This window comes from Centruroides sculpturatus, unplaced genomic scaffold, assembly GCF_000671375.1.
Source record: "Centruroides sculpturatus isolate CEXI.00-Female unplaced genomic scaffold, Cexi_2.0 scaffold99, whole genome shotgun sequence".
In the NCBI taxonomy this organism is placed as follows: Eukaryota; Metazoa; Arthropoda; class Arachnida; order Scorpiones; family Buthidae; genus Centruroides; species Centruroides sculpturatus.
The window spans coordinates 82,100-95,444 of record NW_019384321.1 but is presented as its reverse complement, the minus strand read 5'-3'; the positions used below and the strand labels follow the sequence as shown (position 1 = coordinate 95,444).

Here is a 13,345-nt window from a genome sequence, read left to right as displayed (position 1 = left end):
TATAAAACGGAAATATCAACAGTGTTATAGGGGTTCGACTGTATGTACAAAACTGTGATTCTTTTATTATTTTTTGTAGAGCCGGTCAAATTTTCCGTTTTTCTTGAAATTTGTAATAATTCTTAATTAATAAACAGCTGATATATTGCTATGAACGATTGGGGATTAAGTTTGGGCCAAGAACTTTAGGAATTATTCATGAGCTGTGTCCCGATATGTCGTGCCCTATCCCTCATTATTCAGCTGTCCCTGGCTTGATTCGAAATTCTGACAGGATTAAAAGGTTGACAGGTCAATATTCCAATACAATCAATATAGCCCGACGAGTCAAAATCACTTCAGATGAAAATTTGATACGTTATATAACCAATGGTTATCAAATTCGCGCGAACAAATGTCTGTGTAATGACTCAGTGTCGAAGAGAACTGCCAAGAAATTTTCGTTATCTTATTTTGTTTTCTATTGGAATTATAACTATTTCAAATTACAAAAAAAAATTCGTTTTGATAATTGTTAAATATTGTTTTTGATACTTTTTGCTCCATTCATTTAATTTATTAGCTGTAAAACATAATAGTTAATTAATTAACCATTAAAAATTTATGGATTGTTCTAAAAAAAAGTTTGAATTCGAATGTGGTTCACGTAATTCACATAAGAAGTGGTTGCGTAGACTTACAAAAGTACAGATTTAAAATATTATACCAGTAGATTATACAGTCTAGTATTGTGTATTAATACATTATGAATTATTATAAAGCAAATTTTATTTTTGGCACAGAGAACAATCTATGAAACCAACAATTAAACATATGTTAAATTTCTGTTATGCTCTTTTTTACTTAAACTATACAAAAATATCAATAGAAAGTCCCTCGAAATTTCAAGAAACATAAAAGTTGTCATTGAAACAAGACTGATAGGAACAATGAGAATATCGGGCTTCCATTGTTTCCAGATTTTGATCGCAATCCCTGTGAACCTAATCGAACCCACACTGATTTCATTAAAAGACCTTTTTAGTAGGTTACTTAAAGGCAAAGAAAGTTAAAGTAATAATAATAATTAATGTCATGTATATCAAGACAATACTGTTTATAAAAGTACAATAATAACCGTTTTAAAAATAGCTATATGGCTCTTAAAATACACCGTTTTGATGTCACTACGTTTTACGAGGCGCTCGGTGTTAAACATGATGCTTTATACAATATAAAATATTTTACTTCTTCAAAAATTTGAATTTTTCTGGTAACGTACGAGAAATCTCCTTTCGATAGCACCATTTTATTTTTCTATAAGAAATTGGCTGGCACTCAAATACAGTCGACTCCCCTATAACACTGTTGATAATTCCGTTTTATATGAATTCCATGTTGTACGAGTCACTTAGATTTTACAAATACGTGAGCCGTTCACAGCCCGGCGCACGTATTTGTAAAATCTAAGTGACTCGTACAACATGGAATTCATATAAAACGGAATTATCAACAGTGTCATAGGGGAGTCGACTGTATTTCCGCGAGTGAGTCAATGAATCAGTGTGGTCAATATAAATTTATACGTATAGAATATCATTATTATCGATTAACGATCCACGATATCTTTATCGTTGTAAAGAAGTTTATTTAATTTTCAAATATCAGTTCAAATATATAAGCAATAAATCCATAAAATTTTACAGGAAATGGAATAATTCTGTTTACTTTATTTTATATTTATGTCCTTCTTTATCGTGTCGGCTTTATGACTTATTTTATAGAAATCCTATTCTCTACTAATCATATTCGCCAGTCCCGATGATGTTGCAGTTATTTTTTTTTTAATACTTTAATTATATAAATTTAATTGATCGAAAATTTAAATTTAATACTGATTTAAAAGAGGATTATATATGAACATAAAATTAGAAAATAAAAAAAACTGAGCTTGATATTAATTAGAATTAAATTAGGCAATTTTAATGTCGTTTACGTAACATTAGAATGACTTTGTTGAAACGATTGTGGAATTGGCCCTATTTTGTATTGAAGTGTTATAATTAATACTATAGTAATTCAAGTATTCTATACTATTCGCAATAATTAATAATTATTATTGTAAATATTATATATTATAGTAAAGTATAAACACATTCGTTTGATACGTAGCGTGCAGGAGAATTCTTCAAACGTTTGTCATCCCTATTATAGATTTTATGACCGCCCATAATTAGTATATTCGACGTAAAGACAGATAAGTGGTAAAACAACGATGCCCCGATCCATCATGAACATGATATAATATATTTTGGAGACAGAAACACGTTGAAATCCGAATTTCCACAACGATAGTTTATCACACATTATCATGCTGCCATATATCTTTTCTTTTTCCACATCCCTAATAAAATATATCAGTTTTGGATTTGATAACTTTAAAATATGAACATGGACAAATTTATATCTTTTGTTCAGCTGTTCGAAATATTTTATTCAACATATTTGCGTAATGAATAAAGAATTGATGAAGTAACTGATTAGATAACGTTATTACCAATCACAGGTTTACATTGATTGCCGGATGACCGAAATGGTAAAGGATCCATCTTGCTCCTCTAGGGGCCGTAGATCGAATCCAGGGAGCCAAAGGAATCTCTCATAAATGTCTTGGATCCTTCACTCATCCCTTGGCATTCTTATAATGAGCCTGGTCAAACCCGTAATGGGAATGATGAGAGTCTTTTTTAGCGCTCTTAAGACGGAAAGTGTTAAAACCAAAGAACCCATTTAACTTAATATAAGTTATGATTTGTGTATAAATTGTTACATTATCCAATAGCTATTAATCTCCATTATGTTCAGCTTTATGCCATTCTCAAAACTCATTAAGTATAATTTATAAACAAAAAAATTTTTACAAAACTTTCAATCCAACCTTTGACTCAACTAATTTTAAATCAGTATCCCAAGAAGAATGGCTTTATTTACGATTTTGATTTTCCTTATTGTTTAAATAACAAATAATTTTATACTTTGTTCTTATCGGTTATAGAATATCATAAAGAAATGATTTATAGAAAAAAATAATCATTTCTTTCTATAAACGATTGTAAATTATTTTCTCGAGAATGCAACTTCATGAAATTGCTATTGAAATTTCATAAAGAGATGCGTTCTCAATTTTCTACAGCTATTTTTTTCAATTTTCTTAAACTATTCTTCTCTACACCATTTCACTCCTCTATTGCATTTTTGCATTTTTTATCTATTAAATTACTTTATTAATGTTTTAAAAAAAATTGCAATAACTTAAATTTTACGATTCGATTCTTTTTCTTGCTTAAATTTCTAAATTTAAAAATAGTTAAATTACAGATAAAAATCTTCTCCAGGATAAACGATCATTAATTTTATTTTTATCAATTTTCTATAAGATTCCAGAATTAATTTTTGGCAATAGATTCTCTTTCAATTTCCATATCGCTGACATTTTAAATCATTTCGTCGCGAATACTTTCTCTCTCTTTTTTTTTCAAATTAATAGGTTCGTTGATTATTATTTTTCTCTGTTTTTGCTACCGTTTCAGCATTTTTTATACGTTTCTATGTATAATTTTACCTATTAGATTCTCTTGTTTTAGAATTTTGGTTTTCTTTTACTGTTTTAAATTAATTATTGTTATATAAGTGGAAAGATTATACTTCTTTATATTTAAGAAAAAAAAAGATATGATTGTCAAGATGGTATGTATGATTATTGGAAATCACATTTAGTTAGCTAATAAAAATCCGAAACTCATAGATCAGTGTTTCCATCTCATTTAGTTTTTCTATTATTTTTGTCAGAAGAAGCTCATTGTGGTGTAGAAGTTAATGTAACTATTACCCAAACGCCGAAAATAATGTCAGTCGTAATGAACTTTGTGGATAATAGTGTCGAATTATCTGCCAAATGAAAGATTTGCCCAAGGCACTATAAATGCTCGTTACGGCTCTGTTATCCTGATAGTATAGGCTTTTCAATTTCATTACTTTGGAAAATAATTTGACAAGAAAAGCAGTTCGAACAAACAAAGATTAACAGTGTAGTGAGAATATTCACATTATCCATTCATAGCCTAAATTACTTGTTTATACAGTGATATTTGATAGAAATCGATGTCTCTATTGTGATTTTTGTGTATTGTTCAATTTTATTGCTATTATATGTTTTGGTTAACGAAGGGATGACTTTTTCATTTAAATTTAAAATATAACAGTAAAAATTTGCTTTCTTATCACTCCGAAAATTTCAATTATTAAACAGGTTGTCTGTTTTAGGCACCAAACTAATTATTGATATTTTAATGTTTGTGTAAAGGTTAAAAACAATATACAGATCATATGGAGATTATTATATACTGTACGTTACATTGACTTCATTCTTTTTTTACTGATATAAAATGCTTGAAATGTTTAAAAGATGCAAACATCTTATAGAAAATTGAAATGATACATAGAATATGTTATAAGAAAATCTGAAATTTCGGTAATAGTAGACTATTTTATGTATAGTCGACTCCCCTATAACACTGTTGATAATTCCGTTTTATATGAATTCCATGTTGTACGAGTCACTTAATCTTACAAATACGTGAGCCGTTCACAGCCCGGCACACGTATTTGTAAGATCTAAGTGACTCGTACAACGTGGAATTCATATAAAACGGAATTATCAGCGGTGTTATAGGGGAGTCGACTGATTTAATATATTTGGATTATGTTACTATTTACGTTACTAAAGCTATTCCTATAGACATGTTGCAGATTTTTTAAATATTTAATTTTATGCAACGAAAAATTTAAATTTGTCAGAAAATACTACAATAAAATCTTAAGATATTTTACTAAAGCATTATTCTGAGAATTTAGGAAGTAATTTTTCTATGTAGTTGTTAAAGCTGTACCTTTCATAAAAACTGATAAAACTGCTGATTTATTGCTAATACCTGTAATACAATTTCATAACACAATTATATTGTTTTTGTTGATCATTCTTTCAAAAGTTTTTTTCTTGGTTGTTTGCTAGAGCTTCAAAATTATAGTTGATCTACGGTCTTCCTAAATCATTATATATTCTATGTTCGGTAATAGAATCCGCTTATTGTAATCATTTTGGGACTCTACTAAACAGTTAATCATCACCAAATGAAAACATTAACATAAAGAGAAACAAAACTACAATTATTGGAAATTTCCAATAATTTTATACATAGATTTATTCATTATCAATAATTTATTTGCCGTTTTTTTTCACGGTACCATCTTTAATAATAACTAACGTACCGTACAATTATAATAAATAGAGATTAACGCGATTAACATTTAATGTTTAAAACACTGTTAAGTGATAACAATAATTGACAATGATTGTGTTATCGCTGTATATGTTGTAAAGACAGCTTAAAACTACACATTTACCGAAAGATAATGATAACTATATCCGAATTCTGATTACAATAATCGAAGTTTTTATATATACATTATTTTAACGTTTTGTAATATCTATAATTGTATATAATTGTATTCTTGTATTTTAGTAGAGCTGCAGCATAGAGATTAATTAAAACTTATAAGCTTACTCGAAATAGCGGTAACAGAAAAGAATAGAGACTGAAATTGTTTTATGCTGTTTATCGAAAAACGCATCAGCTCAAAAATTAGATTTAGATAAACTAATATCTGATTTCGCTCACCATACAACAGAAAAACTGAAATTTCATTTTTATTTCTCTTATTTTATTGTTTTTATATAATTTTTTTTTCTTTGATGTTATATAATAATTAAATTTTAAAGTAAAAAAAATAATTTTTAATTGTTTCTATTGTAAAACTTATTAAAAACACCTTTTTTATTTTGTTTTATTAGCTGAAACTGTTTGGAAATCTATTAGAAAATATCATGTAAATGTTATCTAAATCTATTCTTAATAAATTAACTAATATAACAATTTAAATACAAATATGTAAAGCAAGCTTAAAACGTCTAAATCAACTGAGATTAAAAAAAAAATTAGGTTCATCTTCGACAGCAATAATTTTTAAAACAATGCAATTTTCATTATCCTCCGATCGGTGGAAGCCACAAATAAACTTTTACTGGGTTTTTAAAATTACAGTTACGTCGTTGGCGCGTAGTATTAATTAATATATAATTAACAAATATATGTAAGAGTATATAATTGAAAAATTTTATTATCGTAGTAAAAACTATTCTCATCATTTTACTCCAATCGTTTCTATGCGATAACATTATTGAACGTTACACAAGTCGATGTAACAAGAATAACAATAACAGCTGCTATTTATTAATTGCATAATACAGTCGATCCCCCTATAACACTGTTGATAATTTCGTTTTATATGAATTCCATGTTGTACGAGTCACTTAGATTTTACAAATACGTGTGCCGGGCTGTGAACGGCTCACGTATTTGTAAGATATAAGTGACTCGTACAACATGGAATTCATATAAAACGAAATTATCAACAGTGTTATAGGGGGGTCGACTGATTAATAAGTAATATAATGAATAATTAACTAAGAACATTCACAAAATATATGCTAAATTTCTATGGTAAACATCACTCAAACGTTTATATCATTATTTCGTCATAAATAATCATAATATATTAACTTACTTTCAAATTGTGTCATTAAGAAATTTACTTAGAATGAATTTTTTTTTTGGCTAAAGTTATGAATTATTTCCTCATTAGTATATAAAATGAAACATCCGAGCTACTAAGATGACAGTGACAGTATGAAAGAACACGTACTTTTTCCTTCTCAGTGATCGAAATTAGCAAGAATTAATTTAGAGAATCTCGATTATAATGGAAACGATTTTAATTAAAATTATTTTTCTAAAGAAAATATGACAAAGGAAACTTTAAAGTACAAGCAATAAGATTGTTCAACATTTATACTGTAAAATACTTCCAGCTATTCCTGCTCTCGACAGTGTTGTTGATATTAACTCTCTCTTCTTCTCTGCTATGACTTTTGAAATTTTACATTGGAAATCGTCAGATATAAATAAATATTTATTCTGTTTGATCGATTTTTACCACTTGTTAATTCAATAATAAAATTAAAATTAAAATACCATTAGTAATATGTTTTAGTAATTATTTAATAATACTTTAGCTTAGTGTAAGTCTTATTGTTTTCTGCTTTTGGACTGCAGTTTGTAAAATTTGTAGATCTATAAATTCCCACTGTCGTCTGTCTGTCTGTCTGTCCGTCCTTCCTTAATCTCAAGAACGAAGTTAATTGAGTGAAATTCGTGACCATATATGGAGAGAATAGGAAGAGAAGGATCCGATTAATTATAAATAAACTTCCGGTTTGTACCGGAAATTACGTTATTTTAATTAAAAAGTTAAATAGATGACCGGACGACTCCATTTCTAATAGGAAAAGAATAATATACAGGGGGAACACTACTAAACTTAAGTGAGTTGTGACGAAAAATTGAAGTGACAACGTCACAATAGACACACAAAAAGTATCATCGAAAAGTGCTTCCATCTAGCGGACGAAATATTAACTATAAAATTTACTTTCTTCAGTGGGATACCGAACGAGATCGAGAGCTATTTTAGTCAATGCAACCGGGAAGCACGAAACCTGTCCAAAAGTATTATGGGAAAAAAGACCTTGTTGGGGTAAGTAATTAGTCGCAATTATTCAAATATAAAAATTATTATTCTAATTTGTAATTTGTGTTTTTAATAGACGGTCCTTGTTTGACCTACGGCTGGAAATTAAAGAATAACGTCATCCAGTGCGTAAGATCGGACGGACTAGTAATCGAAGGTGACGTATACATTTCTTATATTTCGAATACGCTCCGTCAGATGGCGACACTCGAAGGTAATTCCGAATAAACGGGTGTTCACGAGTGACGTAATCGCATCAGTTTTCGTTTAAAAATCTCCTGTCTTTAATTACGGAAAGAGTTGCATCCGACGAAGAGCATTTAAAACGAATTCTCTTATCTTCCTCTATTCGTTACTTATTATATAATTAATTAATAATAAATTCCGGACATATTTATTTTAATCAGTTTAGCATTTTAGACATAAACCCATATAACTACTAAGCTGATTAACGAATCGATACGTCTTCGTCCCGTGCCATTACCTATCTTCCTTCTCTCTAACTCGATTACTCCTGACGTGGACTTTCCCACTCTTCTCGTGTCGACGTACAAAGAAACGTTTTCATCCCATAAAAATGAAGAAATAAATAAATAAATAAACAATAATTCATCTTAAAATGTTCTTGTTATTCTCAATTGAACTCGCTGAACAAATTTCTATAAAATTATTCCTTAATTTTTTTTCCTTCCAAAATTAATTATAATTTAACAGGTTCGTTGATTAATGTTATACATTGTTATTCGTGATATTATTAACTTTCTTGTTAGTCTATATAAAATTACTATAAATATAACGTTAAAAATTTAAATAAAGTTACAAATTTACATCCTAAATCGCTAAGAAAAGTTATAGAGAATCAACAAAAAAGTAGTCTGATCAATGTAAATGCGAAGAAAAATAAATTCAGCCATCTATTTTTAGGCTTTTACTTAGTCACGAGACCGTTCAGGCGGAAGAAAAATACTCCAATTTTTATATGGAAGAAGATTTGCGTGCCATGAAATAAGACATAAGATAATTTAAATAGAGCAGTGCCATATTTGTACGGAAATTTTAAGTGAATAGGAAAAAAATGTTGTTTTTTTAAAGGGGTAGAAGAAACCAAAAAAAAACGTGGCTAATGAGACAATTAGAAAAATAGAGACGTTTACACGAAATGATAATGAAATTACGATCCGACGACGTGATCAATTTATTTTTTCTACATCAAAATGAGTGCTAAATTTTTTCATTTCAATAGGGAATTGGACGAAACATTGTTTTCCACTTATAATTAATTTTAAAATGGCGTCTTTATAATCTTCTAAACTCGCGACTTTTTCTTATTAGTAGCAAACGTCGTACAGGAAAAACTGTAACCTTTGACCTACGACACCTTTCGAAGGTCAAAGGTTAGAGAGTTTCCTAGCAGGTGAGAGGAAGGCGTTTTTCGCTTTGAAAAGGGGAGGCGAAGACGTTGAGAAATCGGGTCGACGGCTTAATTGTCTTCCCATGTTTTTTCAGGAGGTTGCGAGAAGAGACTCCGCCCCTGCTACCCAGAATGCAGCGCTCCCGACTCCTTCTGCGATCACGCGCTTGGCCAATGCGTGTGTCCGGCCGACGCTTCTCCCGTATACAACGGTCGGACGGAGGCAGGGACCGATGTGGTTCCTCATTTGCTCCGTTGTCTACCGAACGCCATGGACCGATTAAACGTCACCCGCTCCGAAGACGACATCGTCCTTAGATACTTCCCCGGTGAGTACTTCTTCCTCTTCTCGTCCCGAGTCACCTATCTGTTGCTGTCCACTTCCTTCCTGTTCGCAAACCCCAAACCTACCGGTTTATTAATACAACCGAACTTAATTATGTAATGTACTTTGTGCATTAGATGTACTACAGCACAGTACTTTACATTGATTTATTCTATTTCTAATAATTACTGTACATTTCTAATTGTACAAATTAACAATGAATTGTTTATCGATAATATATAACAATTTTCAGAAGATGAGTTAGTGAAATTTGAAATTCGAAATGACGCAATTTACTGTCTTTTGTGTATAAAGAAAGGGAAACAGAAGTACTGTACTTCTGTACCGCGCGTAAAAGGCGCGTTTAAACTGAATTTAAAGAGGAGAAAAGACACAATCGTTTCTATTGTAAAGTGGGCAATTTTCTTTCGAAAGTCGCACGTGATCGAAATGCGAATCTGACAGAAAATATTCCCCTCTCTTAAGCTGTTTTTCGTGTTTTTATACTGTAAATCGGAGACGATCTGTAATTAAATATATCAAAAATGCTCAAAATTTCGATGATTATTTAATTATTTTTATTTCCGACTTTTATCTTATTCGCTAAAAATTCTCTGGAAATTTTTTAATATGTGCTTAGTTCTCGAATATTTCTCTAAAATTTACAAAGTTAAAAGGAGAAAAGTGCATTTCCTTGTTTTCGATTAGCCTGGGTAAACGACGTTTACGTATGAAAAGGGTTCGATTATCGACAGTGTAAATGCCGTGTTCCTATAGAAAAGAAAATGAAAGATAAAAGATCTTTTCGATAGAAGATAAATAAATGTAGGTTAACGATAATAAAAAAAAAGATAATTAAGTGCGCGGCTGTTATCTTAATTGGAGACGAGCTTCATTTATAAGAAGAAGAAGAAAAGTCGCCTGTTCTCTTTGTGGGTCGTGGGCAGAAAATCTCTTCTTTGTTCGGAACACTGCTACAATTAATCCTGTTTTTTCCTTGTTAAAAAAATTGAATGACGTACAGAACGAATGGTATAAAAGAGATTTTTCTAGTTTTTTCAAAAGAAATGTTAACAATTGAATAAATTTCGAAAATATTGTGCTATTCTTAACCTTTGCAAAAGTTCCTCGATGTTTCAAACTCAAAGAGAAGATATTCTATATCGAAATTAAGTTTTGAAGCGATATTAAATTGCTAATTAGACTTAGATTTATGGCTCGTGTAATAATGTTTTATCTCTGGAGAGCTTTATTAATAGATGTGTTCTCGAAACAAACGTTCGTCGCCAGGACGTATGCCATTTTAAGAGATACAAATCTTTGTAAATTGTGAATAATTAACTCCATAAACTATGCTAATGATTTCTTTGGGTTTGGGTTGGGGTCGAGTAAAAGTGTACATTTACTACTAATGATTATATTTTAATTTATATATCAAGCGGGATATAAATTCGACCTTTTAAAAACAGTTTAATTGGTCGAGTGTTAACTGGCTACGTTAATATTGGATAAATTCGTCAAATGTTTTTGCTGCTTCGTTAACTTAAAATTTACTTAATTTTACGATAAATTTTCTGCGAAAAGAAAAATATTTCTAGTTATCAATTCATTATTTTCAAATGTTTATCCATTGTTTATTTCTAATAGTCAATGATTAGCTTCGTTACCTTTAGATTGCTACTGCAGAGATGAAGAAAATCGAATCCACATTTGTTCCATTTATCTTCTTACCACTTATTTTACATGTCGAATTGATTATTTTGATTTGTTTCATTGGCATACATATCTTGTCACCGATATTTGTGAGAAAATCGATCGCGTTACGATATATTTTTAACATCTACTTAAATACTTTTTCTATTGTAATAACTTAAAGTTTCTTCGTTTAATACGTCAAAATTTAAAAAGAAAAAATAACATTAAAATGTTACAAATTTAATGTTATTTTTTCAAATACGTAATTAAATTTATATCTGTGGCAAATCATAAAATCGATGTTGATTCGAGTTGACGTAAAAGTAATTAATGACAACATTTTGCCCTTTCAAGGTTGATTGTCGATTGAAAGTGACAAAATTCTTAGCCGGAAACGAAAATTTCCACCTCAGAATGTAAATGAAGTAAGTCGGTGGAGCAATGCTTCACAGTTAGAATACACTAGCAATCGAAATAGTTTCGTAAATTCGAAGAGTCTCTTATAAAATGCAAATAGAGTGTTATTCCCGTTCGTTTGACAAAACGAGAATAGAATTGTTGGCTTTATTGAATCTCGGTTGACCACTTTCGAGGGTTACTTCTAAATTCACGATTTTGTACTGGATCGAAAGGAAGAATGAGAGAAATGCGCATCCCTTTTAAACTCTTACATCGTGGGCTTTAGACTTTACGAGCAATAACTGGTTAGCGAGAGGAAACCGGTTACTTTACTCGTTCGCCCATCCATGAACGGTGTCGTTTGTACACTTATATCAGTTTATTCGCGTCGTCACCGAACATCACCTCTGGTTGAGGTCGCCTTTTTGGCGCCCGAATGATACCGGGGATGTTTTCTCCTCCTCCTCTCCCCCGCATCACTATCGCTTTCTCCTCTCCGATCGAATTCCTTTACAAATTCCTCCCACGATAAATGCGCGAATGCACTTCTGACGTGAAAGTCGCATGTACTTTACTTCGTTTTTACTTCTTCCATTCAATTCCCAAACGAAGACTGTCTGGGAAAGTGGCTTTCTCGGTACGTAAACTAAAAATAATTTTCGAATTTGACGGGCGTCGAAGCGATAATATGACCCGAAAACGGAAGATAAGAATAATGTTTTGTAAAGAATTAACAAGGTGGAAACTAAGTTTCGCTTATCGATTAATGTCGAGGAAAGGGAAATGACAGCCGCCGCGTTATATTCGTACACGCTTCTTAATTGTACTTTCTTACAATGAAAATTTAATTATCGACTGTAGAATATATTAGTTGAATGGAACTACGTTTATCGGACAAACTAACGGTGTTTAAATATTAAATATTCGAATGGAATAGTCTGTTTGAGAAGCGATGATCGATAAGCGGTTTCTCTTTTCCTTCTAACAAATGTCAGCCTCGTACTCTTAACTCCTGACTGAACGATAATAAATTTTGCTTACGATAAAGTTCTTCGAGAAATTGTCAAAAATCTCTACAAAGTTTAGTCATTTTTAATTGTAAAACTTAAATTTAATAAATTTCAATAGTAATAATCGTAACTTAATAACTTCAGTGTTAAAAATTTAAGACACTAAGTCGCTGTATAATCAAGTTTTTCCATTATTATAATATCGGATAGATTTCTAAATATACAATTCTTAAAGGCGATTTGTATGTTTTAAATAACTCGGCCGCATTAAAATATAATACAAAATTTATTGCAGCAATAAAAGAAAACAGGAAAAAAGAAATAGTACAAATGGAGACTAGTCGGTGTAAGATCATTTTTCAGATTCTCCGTAGAGAAAACAACACATAACAATAACATATGACACGTGATAGGTTACAGCGGGGAATCTCCAATCATTCTTTTTTTTTGAGAAGGGCCACGTGAGCTGTACCATATACGAAAGATACATCAAAGATTAATAATAAAAAAATCTTAACATTATTTATTTCTGAATAACAACGGACATAAATAAACGTGAAATTATCAACTGATTTATCAAAGAAATGTCATCAAAATTGGAGACAAATTTTGTGGCACTCAATATAAATATCTCCCTTAGAAATTCGTTGGATAGCGATATTCGATATCTTGATTTTATATATTTCATTTTCGAAAACGTTTGTTCTCCAAGATACGAGGAAGAAAAAATAGAAAATATTTCTCCTGTAAACTTCTTAAGATTTCAAATTCTCTTCTAGAAGAGATTTATAAAACTTTTAAATAGATTTTTATAAAATT

The 13,345-nt window shown here is 30.4% G+C and overlaps 1 protein-coding gene across 3 annotated transcripts in view; it reads left to right on the top strand.

Moving 5' to 3' along the window:
* The window catches only part of LOC111625610 (thrombospondin type-1 domain-containing protein 7B-like), an 88,100-nt gene that overhangs the window by 53,246 nt on the left and 21,509 nt on the right, over nucleotides 1-13,345 (top strand). For all 3 annotated transcript variants that reach the window (XM_023368830.1, XM_023368824.1, XM_023368816.1), the window contains 3 exons: nucleotides 7,597-7,692; nucleotides 7,763-7,843; nucleotides 9,193-9,426. In XM_023368830.1, coding sequence (XP_023224598.1) covers nucleotides 7,597-7,692; nucleotides 7,763-7,843; nucleotides 9,193-9,426 — 411 coding nt within the window. The remainder of the gene's footprint in view (nucleotides 1-7,596; nucleotides 7,693-7,762; nucleotides 7,844-9,192; nucleotides 9,427-13,345) is intronic.